The 24,393-nt window shown below is 32.1% G+C and overlaps 8 protein-coding genes across 8 annotated transcripts; 4 read left to right on the plus strand and 4 right to left on the minus strand.

The window, feature by feature from the left end:
- On the plus strand, positions 1 to 1,900 carry LOC108459515 (protein SPA, chloroplastic). The gene is made up of 5 exons (XM_017758900.2): positions 1 to 279; positions 360 to 443; positions 551 to 602; positions 1,331 to 1,487; positions 1,637 to 1,900. The coding sequence occupies exons 1-5, from the start codon at positions 124 to 126 to the stop codon at positions 1,656 to 1,658; spliced, it is 471 nt and encodes a 156-aa protein (XP_017614389.1). The 5' UTR covers positions 1 to 123; the 3' UTR covers positions 1,659 to 1,900.
- Positions 1,901 to 5,612: 3,712 nt separating this feature from the next.
- LOC128293857 (uncharacterized) lies at positions 5,613 to 6,066 on the plus strand. The gene has a single exon (XM_053029416.1). It carries the CDS (start codon positions 5,682 to 5,684, stop codon positions 6,009 to 6,011), a length of 330 nt encoding a protein of 109 aa, XP_052885376.1. The 5' UTR covers positions 5,613 to 5,681; the 3' UTR covers positions 6,012 to 6,066.
- Positions 6,067 to 7,618: 1,552 nt separating this feature from the next.
- On the minus strand, positions 7,619 to 9,426 carry LOC108459969 (WEB family protein At1g75720). Its single transcript, XM_017759362.2, has 2 exons — positions 9,115 to 9,426; positions 7,619 to 8,305 (listed from the first exon to the last, which is right to left on the minus strand). Exons 1-2 carry the CDS (start codon positions 9,253 to 9,255, stop codon positions 7,826 to 7,828), a joined length of 621 nt encoding a protein of 206 aa, XP_017614851.1. The 5' UTR covers positions 9,256 to 9,426; the 3' UTR covers positions 7,619 to 7,825.
- A 1,625-nt stretch (positions 9,427 to 11,051) lies between these two features.
- Positions 11,052 to 13,727, plus strand: LOC108458241 (hexokinase-2, chloroplastic). The gene is made up of 9 exons (XM_017757555.2): positions 11,052 to 11,407; positions 11,485 to 11,635; positions 11,715 to 11,885; positions 12,180 to 12,254; positions 12,323 to 12,478; positions 12,562 to 12,657; positions 12,738 to 12,868; positions 12,997 to 13,078; positions 13,189 to 13,727. The coding sequence occupies exons 1-9, from the start codon at positions 11,121 to 11,123 to the stop codon at positions 13,525 to 13,527; spliced, it is 1,488 nt and encodes a 495-aa protein (XP_017613044.2). The 5' UTR covers positions 11,052 to 11,120; the 3' UTR covers positions 13,528 to 13,727.
- Positions 13,728 to 14,324: 597 nt separating this feature from the next.
- LOC108458396 (AP-2 complex subunit sigma) lies at positions 14,325 to 16,693 on the plus strand. Its single transcript, XM_017757775.2, has 6 exons — positions 14,325 to 14,600; positions 14,715 to 14,813; positions 14,896 to 14,946; positions 15,204 to 15,377; positions 15,723 to 15,782; positions 16,408 to 16,693. Exons 1-6 carry the CDS (start codon positions 14,598 to 14,600, stop codon positions 16,447 to 16,449), a joined length of 429 nt encoding a protein of 142 aa, XP_017613264.1. The 5' UTR covers positions 14,325 to 14,597; the 3' UTR covers positions 16,450 to 16,693.
- A 771-nt stretch (positions 16,694 to 17,464) lies between these two features.
- On the minus strand, positions 17,465 to 18,209 carry LOC108459847 (gibberellin-regulated protein 11-like). Its single transcript, XM_017759243.2, has 3 exons — positions 18,063 to 18,209; positions 17,908 to 17,953; positions 17,465 to 17,815 (listed from the first exon to the last, which is right to left on the minus strand). Exons 1-3 carry the CDS (start codon positions 18,147 to 18,149, stop codon positions 17,634 to 17,636), a joined length of 315 nt encoding a protein of 104 aa, XP_017614732.1. The 5' UTR covers positions 18,150 to 18,209; the 3' UTR covers positions 17,465 to 17,633.
- Positions 18,210 to 20,351: 2,142 nt separating this feature from the next.
- Positions 20,352 to 20,726, minus strand: LOC108459039 (ABC transporter I family member 1-like). The gene has a single exon (XM_017758409.1). It carries the CDS (start codon positions 20,724 to 20,726, stop codon positions 20,352 to 20,354), a length of 375 nt encoding a protein of 124 aa, XP_017613898.1.
- Positions 20,727 to 22,028: 1,302 nt separating this feature from the next.
- On the minus strand, positions 22,029 to 22,939 carry LOC108457987 (gibberellin-regulated protein 1). The gene is made up of 2 exons (XM_017757212.2): positions 22,546 to 22,939; positions 22,029 to 22,447 (listed from the first exon to the last, which is right to left on the minus strand). The coding sequence occupies exons 1-2, from the start codon at positions 22,670 to 22,672 to the stop codon at positions 22,266 to 22,268; spliced, it is 309 nt and encodes a 102-aa protein (XP_017612701.1). The 5' UTR covers positions 22,673 to 22,939; the 3' UTR covers positions 22,029 to 22,265.
- Between the last annotated feature and the right edge of the window lie 1,454 nt (positions 22,940 to 24,393).

Here is a 24,393-nt window from a genome sequence, read left to right on the forward strand (position 1 = left end):
TGTCTAGTGGCTGACATTGAAATCGAGATACCAATCACACAAAATAAAAGACATAATCCTAAAATCCGCCATTGTTTGGCGCTTCATTTTCACGCACAAAAAAAAAAAGGAGAAAGAAAGAAAATGTCGATGACCCCTTCGCTCTCTCGTCTTCACTCTCCGTTCCTTTGCTGTCCACTCAAACACTCAACTCCGTCATTATCCATCAAATGTGGAAGGAATCACCGGTCGCCGCCATCTTATCCTTGCATCAGAGCCGTTGATCTTGATCAGAACACAGTTCTTCCTCTACCCCCTTTTCAATTGCTACAATATTTATATAATTCTATACTTACTAAAATGGAAAAAGCTGTTTTCAGATAGTAGCAGTGTCGGTTGGGCTTGTCAGCGTTGCGGTTGGGATTGGCATTCCCATCTTCTACGAAACTCAAATCGATAACGCTGTAAGTCGAATTTTTTTCCCTTTAATTTGAACTAGGATTTCAATAATGTAGCAACTTTATAGAATTTAAGATTGAAAACTCAAAATTGGGGTCAATTTATTTTGCAGGCAAGCCGAGAAAATACCCAACCATGCTTCCCTTGCAATGGCTCCGGTGCCCGTAAGCTATCCTTTCCCTAGTATAACAATGATTTGTGGTTTATTCACAATAGATATATATTTGGGGTAAATTACTTTAGAAGTCATTGAACGTATCAGTAATTTTCATCATGTTATATTATCAATTTCATCTTATTGTTAACAAATTAGATCAGTTATGCTAACTTCGGTGAATAGTTTTAATGTAAATATTTTCCATAGCATGACTTGTTTTCTAAATAAAATCAAGAGCCGATTTTTCTATGAGAAATATTTGACAAAGGTGGCATTGGCATAGGTAACTTAATTTATTAATAGTGGATGTTCAATGCTGTAATTTAAGGAAATTAAAAGTTTAGGATTTACATAAAAATTAATGTTAAATTATGTTACCAAAAATGTAAATAACCCCAACAGATTGTAAGTAACAAAATTTAAAAGAAATTATAGGTTTTGATGCTTGATGAACATAGGAATGTAGGGATGGACAATCGATTTAGATATCCAAATCCGAACCGTTATTTGCAAAAGTAAAGTGGATCTTGATAATTGATATCTCAGGGTTAATATCCGGATCCATTCTATCTCAAACATATGTAAATATCTAAATCCACACTATCTATTGAGATCCTTGCATGAATGCAACTTGCTAATGATTTGCTCCTTGGTCTAGTTGAAAGAATCACGTATATAATGAAAGGAGAGCGTTTTTGTTCATTCAGCAATTCAAAGTGTTTGTGAATGATGCAGAGAGGTGTAGATTTTGCATGGGAAGTGGAACAATTACCGTAGAGCTCGGTGGAAACGAAAAAGAAGTCTCGAAATGTGTCAATTGCGAAGGAATTGGTTCCTTAACATGCACTACTTGCCAAGGTAGTGGGATTCAGCCTCGGTATCTTGATCGCAGGTACGTACACTCTCTGTCACTTAACTAGGTAATAGGGAGCATAGCAATATGATAATAACTCGATATTTGACTCTATTCATGTAATCACCGTACAAGAAACGTTCTAGAGCCAAGCTTCATTTACGATTCTATGGTTTGTTTTTTAACAGGGAATTTAAAGATGATGACTGAAAGTCCTACAAGCAATGGGCAAAGATTTTTGGACTGAGTGATTTTGGAAAAAGGAACCTTAAATTGTGAAATCCCTTTTTTCTTTTTCTTTTTTTCCCTTTTTCCTATTCTGTATTTAGTTTTCCCCATCTATTTTTCTGTCAAATTTTCTACTTTCTAATGTACTTGACTACAGGAACAAACTTGTTAGTGTTTGAGGAACGGATGTATTTGTTTTCTCAATGAAGAAATTGTTCATAAAATCATTATAATTTTTTTTCTTTGACTGTTTATTAATATTAATCATTTCAGGTTTATAGTTATTCTTCCCAACAATGTTATCTTTTTAAGATTCAAATCTAAGTTTTCTTCTTAAAAATACAATATAATTTATCATTACATCCAACAACACTTGTTGGTCATAATGATTTTTTAACATCTCGATATTGCCTGTGGTGCTAGATGACTAAGAGAACCATATAGGCATGATACAACATGCAACAATATAAAAGCAACTAAGTGTACAAGTAGGTTGAAAGAGAGTAATGTGGCATGCAGTTTTAAGCAACTAAGTGCCCTAAAAGAAGATTTATAAATGAAAATTTTCCTATTAGGCTATATGGGTTAAGGTATTTTGTGCGATCCAACGCAAAAAGAGGTCCAAATTTTTAGTTTACTTGGGTTTTCAACTTTTTATGCCATCCTAAAACTCCAACTCTAGCTACCTAAAAGGGTCTCTTTGATGATGCCATAGCCCAGACCATCAATATTATCCTTTCTTTTATGCTCAACCGTGGGTAATTGAGAAATTAGTGCTTCCAACTTATCAAGTTTAAATAAAAAATTAATTTCAATTAAGTAATTATTGAGTTAAGCTTGAGCTATTGGTTGAGTTGAATTCGTATATCATAATGCTTGATTGGAATAGCTTACAAGTTTAATCGAGCTTTTCATTTTAATATCATCTTATGAAATTGTATTTTTCCTCTCATTATGTATAGAAAGAACTCAAGTACGAACGAGTTTGAGCTTGAATACAAACGAACTTAAGCGAGCTCGACTTTAATCTTGAGTATGAAAATTGATAAACAAATTTAATCAAGTCTCGAGCTTCAAAATTTTTGTTTAATTGAACTCAAATTGAGTATCAAACCTTTAATTTCTGGTCGAATTCAACCAAAATTTCATTTGAATTTTATATAAATTTTTAATAAATATATTTTAAAATAACATTTTTACACACATTATGAATGTGTTGCCATAATTTAATTTAATTTATTGTGGTTTGTTATATGTGAACTAAGGAGATAATTATGAAAGCCCAACAACTTAGAGGGGAAAAAAAGACCTAATATCTTCATATTGTTAATTGTTAATGAAACCTAACAGGAAAATGTGGTAAACCTCATGATTGTTCCACTTTTGTTTTAGTTGAAGTACGAGACATAATTATGTTTGTCTTAACAAATCATTATCCTAAGCCTCCACTTGTAATGATTCTCGTCTCATCTCTTCATCATGTTTCACTCTTTCAGCTAAAAAAATGGGGTTTCTTTAGTGATTGGGTCATGTAACGTAGGTGAGCTAAACTGTGAAATTTTAGCTTTGTTTTAGGACCACAAATTTCTTTGCCTCAAATATCTCACTAACAGATTTAGTTGTTTTGCTTTATAGGCACTTGCCTATTCAATCATTGATCCATAGCTTTGTTGCCAGAAAAAAACATTCCACAATTAAGGATCAACAAAATTAACTATCAAATGAAACTTGTTTAGGTTTTATGAGGGAGCTCAAAAATTTTTTAGACAAGTTTTTAAAGTGTTATTTATTTAAAGTCAATGAATCTTTCAATAGGTTGGAATTGTCCTCAAGTTGAGTTAAGATATTGTCGTTCGACTCTACAAAGAACCTGAGTGCTTGGGGCAATAGGTTCAATAGAGTAGTAGCACCTCGTTGAATCAAGCTATGTGTGGTGCACGGCCACTTACCAAGGCTGGGACAAATCCAGAAAATTTGGAGGGTGAATTATAAATTTTTGAGAGATCAAAATATAATTTTATGATTTATTTACTTATAATTTTGTCATATATTAACTTATTTAACCATTTACGAGAGGTTGAATTACAATTTTTTTCATTTTGAGAGTCAAGGCCCTTACTTGTCACAATACTTTTGCTTCTGACCAAAGGAAGTGAACTTATGCGCTTAGTAGAGTTTGAACCATGCCCATTAAATGACAATGATGAACATATATGCTACCACTTGACTAATAATCTGTAAATTTTGAATACATAAAATTTTGAATTTTTTTTTAAAAGGATTCAATCTCCTCTCAACAAAATTAATGAAAAATTTGAACTACTTAGACAAATGATAAAAAGACAATAAAAGTGAATAATCACAATAGCAAACACTATTTTTTTGATATGAGCTTGATTCCTTCTATACACCCTACAAAATGTTGATTGTTCTAAGGGTTTTATTTTATGGGGACAATGAGGGTCATTCATCATTCATCACCACTTGTAATCCTTTTGCCTTTTAAACTTTGCCAAGTCCATCGTGCATGAATTTGGCTTACACGGCAGACAATCAATCTATATTTTTTATGAAAAAATTGTAGATAAGCAATATTAATTTAACACAATATCCCTTTTGGGAAAAGAAAAAAAGATTACAAGATTTATGATCATTCTTTTTATTATTTCTTAATTCCATTGAATATTCTCAAATTATAATTATAATTTTTAAATTAATTCTCAAACTTTCAAACATGTTAAGTACTCAAAGTATATTAGTCTCAATCAGGTTTTTCTATCATCCTATATGACGTGGAATATATTTAAAGCATGTAAAGTTACATTGTGGATACGTGTGCGCACGCCATATGAACTGCTTGAATTTGATATCTTAATTTTAATGACATTGTGTGTTTTTTTAACATATTAGATATAAGTTATATAACTTTAATCCACATGTTTTAAATATGTTCTATGTTGGGTCCAAATTGATATTTAACATCTAAGCGGAGGCTGGACTAATAGAATGAATAGTTTGATTAATTCAATAATAATATATGCTTTAAGGATTTAATTATAATGTCTTGAAGTTTAAATATCAATTTAGAATGCAAACACTAATTTAAAGACGTTTGATGCAATTAATACTAATATATATATTTCAGTTGTTTTATTTTGCTCGAAATTATTACTCATAAAGGTTAATATTCAACGTAAATGTCATATGAGACCTAAATTTCGTCATTCCAAAAGTATGAACAAACTTGTTAAGGGATCTTCAACTCTTTTGAGAGAATTTTTAGAGAAGTTCATGAGATGAAGCCCTCAACAATTATAGTATTGCCTGTGGTTGGGGGTTTTGTTTCAAAACTCTGCCAAGAGCTTGAGCGCCTAAGGAGGCAGCAAATCCACAAAGTAGGAGCACCTCCATGGAGTGCCTGAGAAAACTAGTCATGAGCGTTGAGCATAGTTGACTTAAACCTGTGCCCTATAGCATATAAGACACTTGAACTCTTGGCAAATTGTATAAGACACAAGATCCTTACTCAAAATAATACCAAACTATTAAGAAATCTACTAACTCCGAATAAATTATACTTCACAAACTTCATTTTAAAGAATCGAAAATCTCTCAATAAAACTTATAAAAAAATAATAATATCCTCTCCAAATTTGTGGAAAATCTTTACAAATCAAAAGTTGATATATTAGAAACTTTTGTGTTATTTTTTCTTGGAATACTACTTGCAGTTGAAGATACTCAATCAAAGACATGGAATAAACAAACTACATTTTGCTATAAAAAGTGAAAGTCCCATTGCAAATGATTTGGCCACATGGTCTTCGCCAACCATTCCCTTTTCCCCCCTTTTCTCAATAAGCACTTTGAGCTTTCAAAAATAGAATAAACTTCCCCCTTTATATACATACACCATTAAAGGACATACATGACATGATAGCAAGTCACACTTCCCATAAGGCACCTGTCAAAGCAAAAAACAAAGGGTTATCACTAATCACCATTATGAGCTTTGTTATACAAGTGAAGGACAGTGAAGACCGAGTTAACTCAGTCTCCTCCCCCAAGTTAAATTTCTCGGCGATGAAGCTGTTTAATCGTTTCCGTAAGGTTCTTATGCGGCTGGTGTTTTCAGGCAAGTCAAATATGGGCGGCGGCGGTGCCTGTAAGGAAAAGAACTGTGAGAGGTTCGAGCCACCGAAGACTTCATGTAGCTCTTATTATTCTTCACATTCGCATTACAGTGAAGCCATTGCGGATTGTATTGAGTTCTTTAATAAGTCAGCAGCACAAGAAGGGATTTCGGATGGTCGGCGATCTGATGTTTTGGTTTAATCTTTCGATGTTTTCATGCTGTTCTTCTTTATTACAATTTTTCTTGTCTCTTTTTTTTTAAGTTTTTTTTTTTTGGTTTATTACATACATACATAGAGACATGGAAACTTGGAATGTCTGTTATCTGTTTGTACATTGAGAATAAATCTCCATAAGCAAATGTTCTTTTTTCTTTTTTTTCGATCAGGTTTATCAAGGCTTCCAATCATCCTGAACTTGAGGGTGATTAGAATCTAAAATGATTCGAATAATTTTGGACTAGTCAATAAAACCTAAACCTCAAACCCGAAACAAAATAACTTAAACTTTTTAAAATTAAATTAACCTAACTTAAAACTAGTTTGACAAGCCCAAACAATCCAAAATTTAAACAACTTCAATTCGAAATGACTCTAACAAATAGCCCAAAATTAATTGAAAATAAAGTGACCAAAATCCAAAATGTTTCAAATTATTCTAAGTCAACCCATAAAACTCGAGCCTAAAATTTGAATACGAAATTGACCAAAACCAAAATTAACTTGAATTCACCTGACCCAAAATTAGTGCCTGACACTCAATTAACAAGTACTAGCTAGTATGGATCCTATCATGCTTCGTGTCAGGTTAAATATTAATTAGTTTTTGGGTTAAAATATAGAGTAAATATTTAGATATTAAAATATAATTCAAGCCTTTGTTCTCTTTGTATACTTGAGATTTAGTCTCCATACTTTTGATTTTAGAAATTTAATCTTTCTATTGTTTAAAATTAAAATTTAGATTTAATTGTTAACACCGTTAAATTCTTCTATTAAATTCAATAGGGTAGCATTTTAAATTTTCTTAAAAATAATACTCAATAGCTATGTAACAAAAAAACCATTGCAATGGACTTGTATCTAACAAATAATTTTAATAATGTTAACAATTTTAAAAGTTACATCAATATTTTAATCAAAATACAGTATTTGGGCTAATCAATGACAGTGTAACAAATTGAGTACCAGATTATATTAAAAAATTGAAGTATAAAGATTGAATTTTAAATTCAAATATAGCACATGATCAAAATTGAAAATTAACCATTACTATATAATTTGAAATTTGAGTATAGCCTAGGGATTAAAACTGAAATTTGACAAATTTACTATATAATGCATAAAAAGGGGGGAGATTGATCCACATGTCAACCAAGAAAGGTCCAATATAGTTATATAGATAAGATAAAAGGTTGAATCCTTGGACCCAAACATTTAATGGGCCAACTAGGCTGCTTAAAGGTCCAATAAACTTAATAACATCATTAGACTAGTAAAGCAGCAAACTGGGGTTGCTCATGTTTTTTTCATTACCAAGGGTTGGTGTCTGTCTCCACCTAACTAAAATAACTGGTCCCAAACACAAAATTGAGGTTGGACCATTTAAGCTTTGATAGCTGCAAAAAGCCAGATATGTGATAGCCCTCCCCGTCCCTGGAATTGGGCACATGCCCTAATAATTCAAATCCACGACATGAGCTATGCGATGAACACTTATGATCAATAGACCAAATATCGAAGATTTATAGTTCAATGTTGTATTTACCGCATAGTAAAATTAAAAGACAAATAAAGTACAAAAAAAAGTAAAATAATACTATAAACTTTATTACATAACTCTCTTATAAAACATCCACATCCTGATTATAGCTTACCCTGATACAACTTGAAAGTGTACATAAAAAAGGAACATAGAACTTCACAAAAAAGGGAAAGAGGAAAAAGATTTAGTTGATAATTATTGTTGGAACTTTTAACTGAAAGTATTATAATTCTTGAAATTATGAAGCAATTTCAAGGACTTGATGCAATTTCTGGGTTTCCTTTTTTCCTGGAAAATATCCCTCCAATCAATGGAATCAATGGTTTCTTCTTTCTTCTTAATGAAGGGTGTCTCTCTAATTTCTCCACACCTTGTGGGACCATAACTTGAGCCAAGGACGGCGGATTCGCGAACGTCACGTATCGTTTCTTTTGAAGCTCCGGTCCTCGCTCGTTCGACATCCGTGTTTTCTCGACTTCGAATTTAGTCGTGTCCGGTACGATCTTGACGTCTTCGATCTCAAACTCCATCATTAGTTTCTCGGTTTCTCGATCCTTCATCTTTTGTAGTTCTCGCTTCGTTCTTTCGAGCTCTTCTTTGAGAGAAGTGAGATGATTCGCCATTGCTGTACTCTCTTCTCGAGCCTTTTCGAGGTTATTTTTCGTTTCCTCCAGCTCGGCTGCCACGGTTCCGAGCTTGGAATTAACATTTCCACTTGCTTCACCACGCATCTATCAGCAAACTAGTTAATTTAATTTAGATGGCAACAGCAACAGATATCTTACAAACAAATATCTTAGCCTACAAGGTACTTGCTTCCTTGATGGATAATTTTCCTCTTTTAAAGTATAAATTATTAACGAAATTCTTAGATATCTTCAACAAGAGTCAGAGATTGATTCCTTAAATAAAGGTTAAATAGATTAATATACCAAACTAATTTTTATGTCTAACACCTTTATTCCATCACATGAAAAAGCCAGAAAACTGTAGGGAGTAGCAGAGCTTAAACAAAACACTTGCACTTAGCCACAAGCAACAACATATGAACAATCACTTGAATTCAAAAACCACTTAATTTAATCATGAAAAAAGCTAACAATTTAAAACTATTCGAATTTAAATGAACTCGAATTAAAAATTACACAAACTCAATATGACTTATAATGCAATGTTTTTGAAGTCGGATAGATGATTGAAACAATCAAATCATCAAGTTCTAATTCGACTAGCTCAAAAAAGGGAAAAATTAGAAAAAAAATCAGATTTAAAAAAATAATAATAATAATGATATAAACATCAACACTAATTTAGGTTAATTTCTTTTTTATTAATTTTAAGTATTTGGGTGGATTGAGTGACTTTTTTTTACTAGTTTGAGCCATTGATTGAAGATAAAAGGATAAAAATAAAAGGATAAAACTCGTTACAACTCAAACCGGAAACAACACAACCTCCTATAGGTGGAGTTAAACACAAAGTATATCTATCTCAGCATGGCTACCTACCAATAATACCTTAACCAAAGAAAAATGTTTACCTCCTTGAGCTTGGTGGCATAAACTTCACCGGCCAAAACTTTCTCACCGAACAAGGCAACAGCTTCTTTAACCGACCTGAATGGTGCCCTAGTATCTATCTCAGCCCTTTTAATCATCATAACTCCACCTTCACCTTCCATTATATATATATATATATATGAAAGTTGGCAAAAGAGTGATGAAAGGAACCCTTTTTGAAGTTGGACTATATTGAAGAATGGGAAAGGGGAAATGGGGAGGTTGGTTTCAAGTTGATATGAGGGAGCAATGGGGAAATAGGGTGGGAAGGGAGCTTCGTTACTTCGCGTCCACTTCACTGGTATTTTATTTTTATATTTTGGCATTGAAGGTGAAGTTGGTGGGCTTTTTGTGGTCTTCTGAAATTTCGGCTGGTCGTCTACCGAGAGGGACTTTTTAACTATAAACCCAACTTATAAAAGGGCCCAATACCATATTTTTGAGTCCCCTTCTTTGGAATTTTTTTGATAAAACCATAATTCCAACTCAGATTATTTTTTAAGAATATAAGCTCTTTCTTTAGATCCCTTTGATTAGACGCAAAATTCAATTACCCAATTTTGTAAGAGTGGAAGGATTGATGGTTTAAATTGAATTTTTAACTTTTAGGAAGGGCCAAATTGTATTTTTCTTTATTGAAATGACCTAAAATTGAAATTAACCAATACCCAAAACTATTCAAAAAATTTAAAGCTGGAATTAATCCAATCTAATATTGATTCAAGCAGCTGAATTAATTAGTTTATGTAAAATTAATGATTTTGTAATTTCGTGTATAATTAATTAGTATTAACTTTGTTGTGAATTATAAGTGAAGTTTTGATTTCACGTTTTGTTTTAAAAAGAGATGTTACCACAATTATAAAACAAGTTTTGGTCATTAATTATAAAATCATTAGTCCTAATCTGAATATGTAATAAAAAAATCTTCATACCTTTTCTTTAATGACCAAAAGCAAACCCTTTCTTAATTTTTGGTACAATTTAATTTGTTAATTCGTGGTCTTAAGTTAAAAGACATAAATCTTATAAAAAATATTATGACTTGTCGAGGAGTCAATCAATTCCGTATATATAACAATTGAAAGAGTTTTCTCGAAAAAGTTTACCTCTTTTCAATAAAAAGATTTGTATAAATGTCCACATTTGGTAGGTGTCTAAGTATCACATACAACTTATCTCGATAAGATACTCTTATCGGATTCACTTTAAAATCGAGAAATAAAATCTCGATTAAAAATAATATCAACTTATTAAAAAAATTACCAACTTTAAACGAATAACATTTAAAAAACTTCAGAAATATGGTGATTAAACTTAATAGAAGAGAATCCCATTAACATGAAAGAGCCATTTCTATATGAAATTCAATCACTATCTGGCAGTACAAGAGATGAGAGAGAAACACAAGAAAGTGGACAAATAGAAAAACATCCTGAAATTAGGATGGACCGAACACCCACAAAGCATAGATGCTACGTCAACATCGACTTGTCCGCCCCAAACCCCCAAACCCCCTTTTTCTTTCTATTTAAAACAAAACCCAACTATCCATCTGGGAGGTAAAGATACCGTTAGGTTGTTTGTTTTACTTCTTGCTCAAATTCTACTTTTAGTCCCTCTATTATACTAAACATAAGATTTCATCCCTCAGCTTTTATTTCACCCAATCTATTATTCAAGACATAACTTTTAGTCCTTAAAGCTCTAATTTAACAACACTGTTAATCATTATCATTAATAAAACCCTCTAATAATAAAATCATAGAGTGACCAAATTAAACTCAAAAGCTTCGTACATCCAAAGACCAAACTGTTCAAGCTTTCCCATCAATGAATTTAAGTGGGATCCAACACTTCCTTCTTCATTCTCAACCTCACAATATATATATATATATATATATATATATATATAACAGGAAAAAGGAAAAAACTTTTACTGTACTTCTTCTTTCTCCTGTTATTTCGAGCGGAATCGTTAACCGCAATGTCGGTCACTGCAATAGCAACTGCAACACCGTCAGCCATTGGATCGTTCCGTACCAGGCGATCCACGAACGGAGTATCTCGGTTCAAGATGTCCATCCGATCTAGCTTCGTTTCAATGGCTGCGGCTCCCATGTTAACCAAGCTACAGCAAGACTGCGCCACTCCTTTGCCGGTTCTTCGCAACGTGGCCTCCTCCATGTCTGATGATATCCGTGCTGGCCTTGCCGTTGATGGCGGCAGCGATCTCAAGATGATCCTCAGCTACGTCGATAGTTTGCCTACTGGGTACGTAAAAAAGAGTTTGAAACTTTGGTTTTATTTAAGCTTAAAAAATGGAGATTTATGTTGTTGTTTTGAAATAGGGATGAAAAAGGATTGTTTTACGCACTGGATCTGGGAGGAACAAATTTTCGTGTTTTGAGGGTTGAATTAGGTGGGAAAGATAAGCGTGTGATCGCCATTGAATCCGACCAAGTTTCAATCCCACAAGAACTCATGTCTGCTACATCTGAGGTTTGCTGCTATTGTTTTTGTTCTGTTTCTTTAAGAACATGAATTGAATCTCTTGTAATAAATGTTTATGATGTTGTAGGAGCTGTTTGATTTTATTGCTTCAGCTTTGGCAAATTTTGCTAATAAAGGTGGAAACTTTCCTGGAAAAAAAGGTGAAATTGGGTTCACTTTTTCATTCCCAGTGAAGCAAACATCCATTGATTCTGGAATATTGATTAAGTGGACCAAAGGTTTTGCTGTCTCTGGAACGGTTTGTATTATCAATTTTGGGTTTTTTGGGGCTTACATTATGTTGTTTGTCGATGATGTGTTGTTCTTTGTTGAATGGTCCTCGAGGAAGATGAGATAAACCTGGATTTTCTTTGACTCTGGTAAGAAAATCGTCAGCGAAGGGTCTTCCTTCATTACAGAACATATGCTCCGGCATTGTCTAGCTCACGTTTGTCTTATAAGAGCCTAAGTACATCCTGAGCCCGTCACACCTTCCTCAAAGATAAGTACATTGCCTTTGACGTTCATTGCTGTGTTTAAAATCTGTATGCAGGCTGGAAAAGATGTTGTTGCTTGTCTGAATGAAGCTATGGATCGGAAAGGGATAGATATGAGAGTGTCTGCCTTGGTATGTATTTAAAATTCTTTGTATTATCAATGTCGGAAGCTGTTTCTAATTTGATTTAGGGTTCGTAGGTGAATGATACGGTAGCTACTTTGGCCGGAGCTCGATATTGGGATGATGATGTTATGGTTGCTGTTATTTTGGGTACTGGAACGAATGCTTGCTATGTGGAACGGATGGATTGCATTCCTAAATTGCAAGGCGAGTTTTCCCCTTCCGGAAGAACAGTGAGTGAACCTCGTCTCTTGTATGTTCTTATTTGAGAATCGTAGTTGCTTTCGAGTCTTATGGATATTTCGATTGTTTACAGATTGTGAACCTTGAGTGGGGAGCATTCTCAAAAGGCCTTCCTTTAACAGTGTTCGATAGAGATATGGATGCTGCTAGTATCAATCCTGGAGAGCAGGTAAACTCGAGTTTTAATGTCATGTTATTGTTCTATTTTTAACCTATTCTGATGTATGAACTATTGTTTGTATGTTGTAGATATTTGAGAAGACAATCTCTGGAATGTACCTTGGTGAAATTGCACGAAGAGCTCTGCTGCATATGGCTGAAGAAGGTTCTCTGTTTGGGAAATCCGTGCCAGAAAAACTGTCTATGCCTTTTGTACTCGGGTAATTCAAAACTTTATCTCGGTTTCTTGCTGTGCAATTCACTTAAATTAGGTTTTAAATTCATTGTGTTTGGCTAAACTTTAAAGTCCATATCTTTTCCGAAACTCGACATTACCGAATTGTTGTAGAACCCCGGATTTATCTACAATGCAGCAAGACGGCACAGAAGATCTGCACACCGTTGGATCAGTCCTATACAACGTAGCCGGGGTAAAACTTTTTCATCATTACTCTACCCTCTTGAACTTCAGTTTCTATGTAAACAAATCCTGTATATTTCAATCATATGACGAAACATCTTCTCTGATCTTGCAAAACAGGTCGAGTCCGACCTAAGTTCAAGGAAGATTGTCCTAGAGGTATGCGACACAATCGTGAAGCGAGCTGCACGATTAGCCGGCGCAGGGATAGTGGGGATTCTTCAAAAGATAGAGGAAGATACAGAAGATGCCATCTTCGGAAAACGAACGGTAGTGGCAATGGACGGAGGCTTGTATGAGCGGTACCCTCAGTATAGAAGGTACTTAAAAGAGGCCGTAGCCGAGCTTCTTGGACCGGAAACATCCCAAAACATTGTGATAGAGCACTCCAAGGACGGATCAGGGATTGGGGCTGCTCTCTTGGCCGCTACAAACTCCAAGTATGGTCGAAATCTTTAGGTAAATCAACCTCATAGTTTCCGAAAGGAAAATTATTGCTTTTGTATTTTATCGAAAAAAAAAAAAAACTGGGGAGTAATTGCAATTTTGTTAGAATAGAGTGTAAAACTATATGCAAGTCGGATTTTAAATCCAGATTGTAATAATTTGTATTGTGTATTAGTAAAGCCAATAAACGTGGAATCAATGAATTTATTCCATCTGTATCACCTTTCACCATTTTAGTAATTTTACAATTCTGCCACGTAATTTTAGTTTAGTTAGCATCGTTACTCTCCTTACTTACAGAAAAATGTGCGTTGAAGTGTATTATCTTTTTATTTAAGAGTTGAGAAGATACTGGAGATGAAAATAATTTTTTTTTTACACATGCCTTAAAATTATAGCACACGTAATTTAATAAATGCAATATATTTTTGATAGTCTTTCAAGTGTACATTGAACGATAATATTTTGGTCATATTATATTTTCGTCACACCATTAAAGGTGGGGTAGGGAATCAATAAATGATCATATGAATAATGTTAATAAATATAACATCATTCTTAAAGTTTAATGACAAAAACATAATTTAAATTACGAAAAGTGATTAAACATGAAATTTACCATATATTATTTGAATTATCTAACAGGTTTATCAACCATGCCATAAATAATTAGTCATGTTAATTCTTATCTAAACTCAAGAATCCGACTTGATTAACTTGAAAACGATAAATCTAAAATTATCAAAAAATACAATAAATAAACCTGGAATCTAAAATGACTTAACAAGTTAACCTATCCTACAATAGTCGGAATCGAAAATTATCCAAAAAAAAGAAAATTTAAAATCCAAGAGATGTAGAAGTAAATTAAACAAATCAACGGTTAAGAAACGCCATCACACGAGTCTACCCGTGTGTGTTAGTGCACGCTAGTGTCTTCTTGTCGTCTTGTAAACTTTCAAATCCTTTTGAGTATTCAACCATCTGTGAAAAGAGACTTCGAAAATTATAATTTTTTGGTACCCGAAGGCTCGATTTTTGCTATTTTGCCAATTAAACCCTAGAACTCTTTGGTTCCAACAATGGTACGAACTTAATCTTTACTCATTTTACTTCCTCGAAGGTGACATTTTTCTTTATTGGCAGTAGAAAATCTGGGAATATTTTTGATCGTTTTTTGTTGTGTTTTATAATGGCAGATCCGATTCGTTTTGTTGCAAAACAGGCAAGGCAAGACTCGTTTAGCCAAATACTATGTTCCCCTCGAAGATTCCGAGAAACACAAGGTCGAATACGAGGTATTGCATTTTCCCTTGACCTTTTAATTTTGGGTAATTTTCTTAGTTAGGGTTCTTGAATATCTTGATTATGCATTTACAGGTTCATCGATTGGTGGTTAATAGAGATCCAAAATTTACCAATTTCGTTGAGGTAGGTAATTTCCTAATTCTCCTTGAAAAATTTGTAATTAATTTTTCTTCTTTTTTCGATTTCCTTGAAAAATTTTAGGAGTAATAAAGGTTTTTTTTTTCTTTATTTCTTTAATTAATCTTGATTTTAGAGAGAAACCCAGAAGAAATTAATAAGAACATTAATACAAACTCTGTGGGCAAAACATCTAGACCATTAAGCATGCTCTTGCTGAATGTTTGATTGATTGTATGCACATATATATATATTTGTTGCAGTTTCGTACGCATAAGGTAATTTACAGGCGGTATGCCGGATTGTTCTTCTCCTTGTGTGTTGACATAACCGATAACGAGTTGGCATACTTGGAATGCATCCATTTATTTGTGGAGATATTGGATCATTTCTTCAGCAATGTTTGTGAGCTTGACTTGGTTTTCAATTTTCACAAGGTATGTAACTAATCCGATAGTTATTGTTGACTTTTTGGGTGATCGTTACTTGCTGGATCGAAATTTACTTCGTGATTCATATGAAGCTGCCACTTTCAATTTGCTTTTTCTTTTTGCAGTCTCTTTCTTGTGCATGTGAAAGCTAGTTCTGCTTTGTTGTCTGCTTTTATTTGTTCGTTCATGGGAATAATCATGCGTTATCTTGTTATTGAGCATGTCCACCAAGTTAACAATTAATGACTGTTGATATGAATTTGAGCTTATTATCAGTGTTAGTGTGTGAATTAATGTGGATTGTTGTATCATCTGCCACGAAATTTACGGTTTCCCTTGAAATTCTTGAAGGTCTATCTGATACTCGATGAATTCATTCTTGCTGGAGAGCTTCAAGAAACAAGCAAAAAGGTACACATTTAACTATTATCATGCCGATGGTTCTACAGTTACCATTCTCCTTTTTCCAGTCATCTACTTCTCTATTATCATCATCATGGAACTTTCATGGTTTTTTTGCACATATTATACCAAAACGACTGGTCGTATACTCTTTGAAAACAATAGCAGTGAGATGGGTGGAAGCCCCTGTACTAGGATTTAGAATGCATTTTGCCCGCTCTGCTAAATAAATAAACAAATTAGTCCATATATGTTAGACTAAAGAGCAAAGTGGTCCTCTCTGTTAAAATTTTCATCCATTTCTACAGTTAAAAACTGAGGTAACTAAGAAAATAACCAAACAGTTACACGTGATGTGTCACCTGTACCTCATGTTGACGTACAAAAGCCAACAATAAAAATGGATGGAGTTTTTAACAGCAGGACCAGTTTGCTCTTTGATCCAATGTACAATGATCAATTACCCCATTTTGTTAGTAGGATGGGGGGCAAAAGGCTATCTAGCTCCTAGCATAAGAGCCTCCATTGTACTTTTACCTAGTTAGATGTATTTTATGCAAATAAGGATGGGATGCTAATGCTTGATGGTTTCAAAACTATAGCACTGAAAGTTCGTGTTGTTGCATTTTTGCAGGCTATAATAGAGAGAATGGGAGAGCTGGAGAAGCTAGAGTAAAGATGATTCTGCATGAAACAGAGATTAGTGCAATTTGTGTTGAATTTTGCCCATTTGTTGCTTTTCTTTTTGTGTGTGTGATATTATTAATTTGTGTGCAACTTGAAAACTGAAATACATGGTGTCCCCTTTACTCCTGTTTTCCTTTGCTACAATACTGACTACCAAAAATAGAGCTGTGGGACAGTTTTTTTAAGGATTGTTGATATATATTTGAAGTTAAAAGTATTATCGATGTTAAAAATTTATTTATTGATAATTATATATATATTTAAAATAATGTTCTTTTAATTCTTCATCGAATGATCTGTGTAACTTTATGTGCTGAATAATAAGAGCAATCATTCTTTATATTTTAATTAATTTAATTCTGGTGTTTTTTTAGCAAGTTTATGAATTGATTAAAAAAATCAAAATATAAATAACTTCTACAGAAAAAGTATTATAGAAATTCTTATACTAAGAGTTAGATTATATTTTGTCTTTTCTAATATACTTTATGAGATTATATTTTGCCTTTTCTAATATACTTTATGTTGATGTATAGAAATTAATTTCTAATAGTAGAAATACATTAAAATTTTAATATAATAATCAATTTACTTTTTAATTTAACATATAGACAATTTTTAAAAGAAGGATATTTTTACACAATTTATATTTAGTTGGTGCTTATTTTTGGTTACATATGAATGAGTTTCCATTTTTATTTTAGAACAGGATAAAATAATATTTAGTTCTCGATTTCAGTAATTTTCTCAATTTAATTTCTATATTTTTTCACAATTGATTGAGTTTAATATTTTTTTCAAATTTGGGTTTATATTATTTTGTGGCATTATAAGAGTGTATCATGTCACCTATTTTATTATTATTATTATAAAAAGTATAATTTGTAGATGATGCTGCACAATTTTAAAATATCATATCATTACATAGGTTAAACTTGAAAAAGTTTAACAAATTTATAAATTGATATAAATCGAAAATGTATTCGAGAATGAAATTCAAAATGTAAAGCTCCCAACTTAAGAATCTTCACTATTATTAAAGCGAAAGAAAGTAAGTACAACTGTACAACCATATATATGGTTTTACATTGCAATCAATATTTAATTTATTTTCAAAAATCTTATAATATAAGTTTACTTTTTAGAGTCGAAATTAAGCCAAGGGGATAATATCTAAGGGCATTTATGTTTGCCGCCATGGGTGGTCATGTCACGGTAGCACGGGCACACATCATAGTTACCGGAGGTGCCCGGCGGCACGCAATTGCATCGGTCACAGCATGTCCCGCAAGCTCTCTTGCAAAGGTTCGGCCTCGACGATAACTTGCACCTCTCCTTACAAGCTTCCTCACAATCTAAACCATAATTAAGCAAGCAAATATTACTTAGCAACATTTTATTTAAAAACAAAGTGAAATGAACTCGTTTATAATTACAATTCATGTACCTATTTTGTCGTCGGTGAAAGACTGTTCCACCATGTTGGCGATCACCTGCCAAAAAAAAAAAAAATGAACATGAACATGAACATGAGCCAAAGATCTTACATGTTGTATACGAGAATTAAAGAACAAAACATTGGTTAGAAATGGGGATTTTTACCATTGGATCAGACGATGACTCAACAAAGCCAATTAACAGCAAAAGAGAAATAAGAAGGGTAGCCAAAAGAGTATTGGAGATGGCCATTGTTGCTTGGGTTTTTTAAAATTAAATTGATGAACAGGGCATGACATGGTATGGTATTTATAGCAAACTAGGAGTGGTAATGATAGATGGGTGTAATGGATTGTAACCAAAGGTAAAGTAGGTTGATGTTTGAAAGTAAAGCTACCAGAGACATCACAAAATTGGTTTGTGTCTTTAGAGATCGCAATGGGGCAGAGCAGGTCAGTGTGTTTTTTGGGTCTGATTTTTATGTGACCTTAGAAATGGCAATGTGTCCTTTAGCGGGTTGCTCGCTCATACAAGTACTAACCATTTATATACGTATTTAAAAAAGAGATTTTTCACCTACTTCAATTTAATTCGTAGTAAAATTTAAGTGAATATTGACTTGCTTAAAATAGAGTATGTGACAACTAATAAAATATTACTTAAAAATAAAATAGAAATATAATTTAAAACTTAAAATATGAATTTGAAAAAAAAAAAACCTTTTGAGTAATTTCTTGAGCCCTTATTTGAGTAATTTCATAAAGGCTAGGCCATTATCTGATAATTTTGAAAGATTTAACTCATATGTGAGTAATTCCTAAAAGATTGTACCCCAATTTGAACATTTATCTCATATGTATTCGTAGGTCGTGCTGGGTCCATGCAATGTATCTAAACTAATTTTTTAAGCTCGATTTGAAAATGTGTTTACCTTTTTACCCAAGCTTGACTCAATTTAAGAAAGATAAACTTGGGTTCGACTCGGCCCCTCCATATTTGACATTTTTAGATTAGTTTTTAATTTAAAAATACTTTTTAAAAATATATAATGCACTAAAATGTTAAAATAAAAGTTTTCTCACACATTAAAAATATGTTAAAAAAATTATAATAAAAATACTACCATAAATATAATAAATGTTTTAGCGTATTAAATATAATTTTAAAATTTTATATTTTGTATTGAGTTATTTAGTTAGGTAATTTTTTTAAAGTTTTAGGTAATGAATTTGATTGTTGTTGAGTTAGTGATTTAATTTTATATTTGATATCTTGCTAGTGGAATTTTTAAAATCCATAAGCTAAGTCGGAGGTTGATACATAGTTAGTGGAATAAAAAGGTATATTGCCAAAGTACTAAATACTCAACCTATATATAATGATTTATTTAATATATATAATTAATATAATTATTTTTTATAAAATAATATATTCAAGTTGAGCTAAACCCGAGTCTTTCTCAAGACCCGGTCATATAGAAAATGGATCTTAAATTATACCCAAACTCATTTTCTGAATTTTACATTTTCATCTTAACCCTCTTATTTTTCGAGTCACTTAATAACTTTATTGTGGAGGTTAAAAATGTGTCAGTTTCCTTAATTGGTATTTTAAAATAAATAAATAAAAGAGATAAACATTAATCTCATTTGCAGAATTAAAAAGAAAATCCACTGCCATTATTCTTGTTATTTTCCAATAAATAAATGAATGAAAGAGATTGATCAAGAAGTATTATTCAAGATTTTCCTTTTGGAATGGGCAAAATATCTTTTATATTTGATCACTGTTTATAACGACTAATTTTTTCAAGGTTCGTGATTGTCTCTCTTGATGATGTTATCTTTAAGGTTAAAATTTAAATTCTCTTCCTAAAAACATAATGTGTCTTACCACTACACCTAACACTTGTTAATTGTATCTGATCATGGTTTATGAGGACTAATTTTTTCGGGACTCATGGCTGCTCTTCTGGATAATGTCATCTCCAAGGTCCGAATTTAAATTATCTTCTTAAATATATAATGTATCTTACTATTACACCTAATATTTGTTAATTGAAGTATGATTAGATGATAATCAGAAAAAGTATATAGAATTATATAACTTTTATTTCTGAATATGATTATGAAGTAACCATGCATGTTTTTCATCTTTTAACATTTCTTTAAAAAGTTCCAATGACGCGTTCCCCTATCGATGTCACACATTCAAAATATTATATGCTTTACGAACCAAATTAATGGCATCTAGGACCACCATTTTGATAAACTTTGTTCAATTCAAGAATCTCAATAGGTTATTCGGTAGGTTGGATTTATATATATATATGTTGGGTTGGATATAGAATTTTTATTTTTTTGTTTGAATATATGGATTTCATTAAATTAAAGAAATGGGTACACTGTAAAACATGTAAGAAACATAAAAACACAAAGGGTTACAAATTAAAGGCTAGGCCACAAGAGCTTGGAGCCTATACAACGAACTCATGCTTACCTCAAACCATTGAACATTGTCTAGGACAGTGAACTTTTCTTTCACTGCATCCTTGAGGGAAAGCCAATTCAGTTGAAGCTTGTATTGGTGGAAGATTTCTGACTGGCTAGTGTCATGGCCATTCCAAAGTATCTGACCAGCAGAAGGTCGTGAGAATCCCGCTAAAATACGCAAGAACGTGGTCTTGCCAGAGTCATTGCTCCCTTTCAGCACAAGTGCTACACCATCATGAACCGACCCATTCACGTGCCGCAAGATTTGTTGTGCATTTCTCATGCAAGACACAAGGTTGAGAAGAGTTCTAGGCAGTGTAGGCTTCCTCATAGACATTAACTGAAGTTGAACAATAGTTATCTAAAATTGAGGTTTTATTCAAGAGAACTTAGTATATTAAGATTGATGACCATAGTAAAATATTTAGACATGTGAGATCGAAAAGGTATCCTATTGAGTAGACTTGTATCAAGTTGAAAGACCGAAAAGTTATCAGTTTGCTTAGGTGAGACCGAAAGGGTATCTTAGATGGTAATATTTAGTGAAGATGAGACCAAAAGAGTATTCCTAACTAAGGGTGTTAAGTACTTAAATTAAGGGTAATTATTGGCTCAATTAATAATTAGGTGACTCAATTAATTCTAGGCTAAGTAGTTTGAGTTGTCAAAACTAAGAATACGAAAGTCCGATAACTTAACTTAGGGTTAGTGTAACACCCTAGGCAAATCTCACATCGACAAAGCACGAGAGAGATTTGGGCTATATAAAGGGGTTGCAACATTTAAGTAGTAAGAGGCATTTAGGGGGTATATGGGGCGCTCCCAAGAACAAAGCCATGAGGGTCATGTGCGCCCAAAGCGGATAATATCTTACAGAGCTGGGTGTTGGCTATAAGCTAAAATAAGGAATATGATGCAAAATAAAATTTTAAAAGTAGGAGAAATTAAAAATAAAAGAAAATGCTTAAATTATAACTAAAATGGAGTAAAATTGTTATTCTATCACTATCACTTAGCTAAAGGGGTGAAAGGCATTGCCTGCCCGTAGCCTACGCCCGTGGAGAAGAAAATAGGAAAAATATGTGGGAGAAAGTAAGCAACGACCACCAACAATGACACAACTTTAAGATTTTTTTCTTTTCTTTTTTAAGAGAGGAGTCTTGGACTTTGGAGTTCAATTAATGTTTGAATATATGGATACAAGGTTTAGGCTTAGGATAGATATTAAATGATTTCGGCTTGAGTTTTTTAAATATTAACGATAAAACTATATATCAAAAATAAAAATAAAAATAAAAATAAAAACAATTAAATTTATTTAAACAATATTTTTCAAAATTCTCTTCTCTAAAAATATATTTAAATCGTATTCTTTAATCAATTAATTAAATTGAGTTAATTTAATCTAATCGGAATAAAAGTAATTATCCGTAAATGCCATTGTTTTCGGGATGCCTTTGTCGCATATCAATGGTTAAATAGACATATAATAAATTAAATCCTATGCTTTTACAAAGGTGGTATACCCTTATTTCGGTGATGATGAGATAATCCGGTTTATATCATTTACGGATGAGAAAAATGTATTTACGTGTGTTTAAATTTATGTCTTAAATTTTAATCAATAAGACCATGTAAATAAAAATAAAGAAAATTTCGATTATTTATTTATTATATATTCAAACTCAAAATAAGAAATCATACATCATATAATATCGCTAAAAAAAACAAGTGATTAAGTAAAATGATTCGTGCTTTACAAAGGTCACTTTTTTTTTTTTTTTTTTAGAATTATTCTTAACTAAACCATGCATACGTTTATTAATTTCATAACAACATCAAAAGAGAAAGATTCGTTCCGATTGTCGGTTAACACTCAAGGGCACTTGCGTCGGCCACCGTGGGTGGTCAAGCTAGCATAGCAAGGACACATTTCTTGGTTACCGGCTGTCCCCGGTGGAACACAGTTGCAGCGTGCACAACATGTCCCGCATGCCCTCTTGCATAGGTGTGGCCTCGATGATAATCGGCACCTTGCCGCACAAGCCCCGCCGCAGTCTGAAAAACAAAAAGAAAGCCAAACACAAAATCAACATGTTTAGAAAGTGTCTTAATGCCTCTTAGCTTCCTACAACGTTAATTTTCTCGACGATTACCAATTTTCTTAGGGGGAGCAGTTCCCTTGTTCTTGCTGGCACTTGTCACCAGTTGATCAGCAGCAACAAGTTGGAGAAGGAGAAGAGAGATGAGAAGTGAAGCAATGAAAGCCTTAAAGATGGCCATAACTAAGACAAGAAAATAATAGAGAAACCGTGTTTGGTTTTCTTGTGTGTCTTTAGTGTTCTGGTGTGGAACATAAGTGAAGTATTTCAGGTATATATAGCCCCCAAAAAGTTAAGTGGACAGAGCAAAGAAAAGTATAATTAATGGTTGTAGTAAACTGGTGAAATATGATAAGCTGTAAGCTAAGGAGAAATGAAAAAAGAAATGTGAAAATGGTGAGCTTGTTGGGGAATATCTGGTGGAGGAACAACCCCACTGGAACCATCTGGAATAATAAAGTAACCAATTTCTTTCTCACATTTATATTCCATCCCTTTTAAATAATTACGTATTATTAAAAAAAATAAAACCAAATTCATTCAATTTTATTTTCATCCACGTATCATTATTTTATTTAATAGTTATTATAAAATTATATATGATCAATATATTAAATATTAACCCAATTTTATTTTTCCTGTGGGGTTAATAAATTAGACAACAAAACTTGGGATTTTTGTCATGATATCTATCAGTCTCGGGTTTGAAAAACAGGGACATAGGCATAGCCCACCACTTTGGTTTTTTTTTTTTTTTACTATTCTTTAAATTTTTATTTTTTATACTTAAAAACAGTAAAATTTTATTTTAATCCTTGAAATATATATGTACAAAATCTTTAAATTATTTCAAAGTTTCTGTTTTATTTGCTTTGGGAATGATATTGTTCTGGAGATGACAAATCCGTACTATATGAACTTGAGATCAATGGTCATGACTTAGACAAGACATGAGAGTGTCTTGTCAACACAAAAACAAAAATATTCAAATTTGTTAATATGTACAAAATATTTATCTTATTAAGCTAATAATTAAAGTGGTAAAACTACGACAAAATCTTTATACTATACCATAAAATACATTTTAGCTTTTTGCTGAAAAAGGATAAATAAATTCTAATACATTAAACGAGTGAACGGAACGGAATAAATTATTTATTAAAATTTGATGTTTATATATAAGATATAATAATATAATTAATTCTAAATTTTATATATTTATTTAATTTAATTCTTATTTTATATAAAAGTAAATTAAAATTTTTAAAGCTAATAAAACTAAAGGGTCAAAAGGCTTTAGCAACTAAATTTTTAAAAATTTTAATTAAATTATTTTCAAATTATAAAAATTTTAAATTTATAAAATCTTATATTTTAGAACTTAAACAAAGGAATAATTCAACCACCTCCATCCATGGCCAGCTAATAGTAGGCCGGTGCGTGCAAATTCAATGGCATCCATGTCAGATTATTGGGTAGTTTTTTTTCAATAATTAATTAAATTTTCTCATTTTTCTTATGTTTTAAATCATAAACAACATTTTCTATTAGTCAAAGATATTCATTCTATATTTAGAGATCGAATAATAAAAATTATTTATTAATATTATGTATGATATTTATCTCTTTCAGTAATACGTAACTTGTATAAAAAAATGTGTTCTAAATTATTGTTGTAATGACAGAAATTTGTATTAAATTTTAAATCCATAACTGTCTAGAATTTAATTTTTTACATGTAAGAAATTATAAGTGTACTCATCCATTTTACGATTTGAATCTATTCCTCTTTAAACCAAGAGTGATATACCCACATAAATATTAATAAGCAATAATGAGGTTTAGTAATTCCTAAATATATAAAATCAATTATCCAATTTATATTTTATGATAAATTCTAAA

The sequence above is a fragment of the Gossypium arboreum genome, chromosome 6 (assembly GCF_025698485.1).
Source record: "Gossypium arboreum isolate Shixiya-1 chromosome 6, ASM2569848v2, whole genome shotgun sequence".
NCBI lineage: Eukaryota > Viridiplantae > Streptophyta > Magnoliopsida > Malvales > Malvaceae > Gossypium > Gossypium arboreum.

Coding starts and splice junctions, on each gene's coding strand:
- LOC108459039 (XM_017758409.1), bottom strand. CDS start 20,726: ATGTCTATGAGGAAGCCTACACTGCCTAGAACTCTTCTCAACCTTGTG.
- LOC108458396 (XM_017757775.2), top strand. Junction 14,947..15,203: donor AATTTACCAATTTCGTTGAG/GTAGGTAATTTC, acceptor TATTTGTTGCAG/TTTCGTACGCATAAGGTAAT. Junction 15,378..15,722: donor TGGTTTTCAATTTTCACAAG/GTATGTAACTAA, acceptor AAATTCTTGAAG/GTCTATCTGATACTCGATGA.
- LOC108459969 (XM_017759362.2), bottom strand. CDS start 9,255: ATGGAAGGTGAAGGTGGAGTTATGATGATTAAAAGGGCTGAGATAGAT. Junction 8,306..9,114: donor ATGCCACCAAGCTCAAGGAG/GTAAACATTTTT, acceptor GTTTGCTGATAG/ATGCGTGGTGAAGCAAGTGG.
- LOC108459847 (XM_017759243.2), bottom strand. CDS start 18,149: ATGGCCATCTCCAATACTCTTTTGGCTACCCTTCTTATTTCTCTTTTG. Junction 17,954..18,062: donor AGTCATCGTCTGATCCAATG/GTAAAAATCCCC, acceptor TTTTTTTGGCAG/GTGATCGCCAACATGGTGGA. Junction 17,816..17,907: donor TTTCACCGACGACAAAATAG/GTACATGAATTG, acceptor ATTATGGTTTAG/ATTGTGAGGAAGCTTGTAAG.
- LOC108458241 (XM_017757555.2), top strand. CDS start 11,121: ATGTCGGTCACTGCAATAGCAACTGCAACACCGTCAGCCATTGGATCG. Junction 12,658..12,737: donor GTATCAATCCTGGAGAGCAG/GTAAACTCGAGT, acceptor TGTATGTTGTAG/ATATTTGAGAAGACAATCTC. Junction 13,079..13,188: donor TCCTATACAACGTAGCCGGG/GTAAAACTTTTT, acceptor CTTGCAAAACAG/GTCGAGTCCGACCTAAGTTC.
- LOC108457987 (XM_017757212.2), bottom strand. CDS start 22,672: ATGGCCATCTTTAAGGCTTTCATTGCTTCACTTCTCATCTCTCTTCTC. Junction 22,448..22,545: donor TGCTCCCCCTAAGAAAATTG/GTAATCGTCGAG, acceptor TTTGTTTTTCAG/ACTGCGGCGGGGCTTGTGCG.
- LOC128293857 (XM_053029416.1), top strand. CDS start 5,682: ATGAGCTTTGTTATACAAGTGAAGGACAGTGAAGACCGAGTTAACTCA.
- LOC108459515 (XM_017758900.2), top strand. CDS start 124: ATGTCGATGACCCCTTCGCTCTCTCGTCTTCACTCTCCGTTCCTTTGC. Junction 280..359: donor TTGATCTTGATCAGAACACA/GTTCTTCCTCTA, acceptor AGCTGTTTTCAG/ATAGTAGCAGTGTCGGTTGG. Junction 444..550: donor AAACTCAAATCGATAACGCT/GTAAGTCGAATT, acceptor TTTATTTTGCAG/GCAAGCCGAGAAAATACCCA.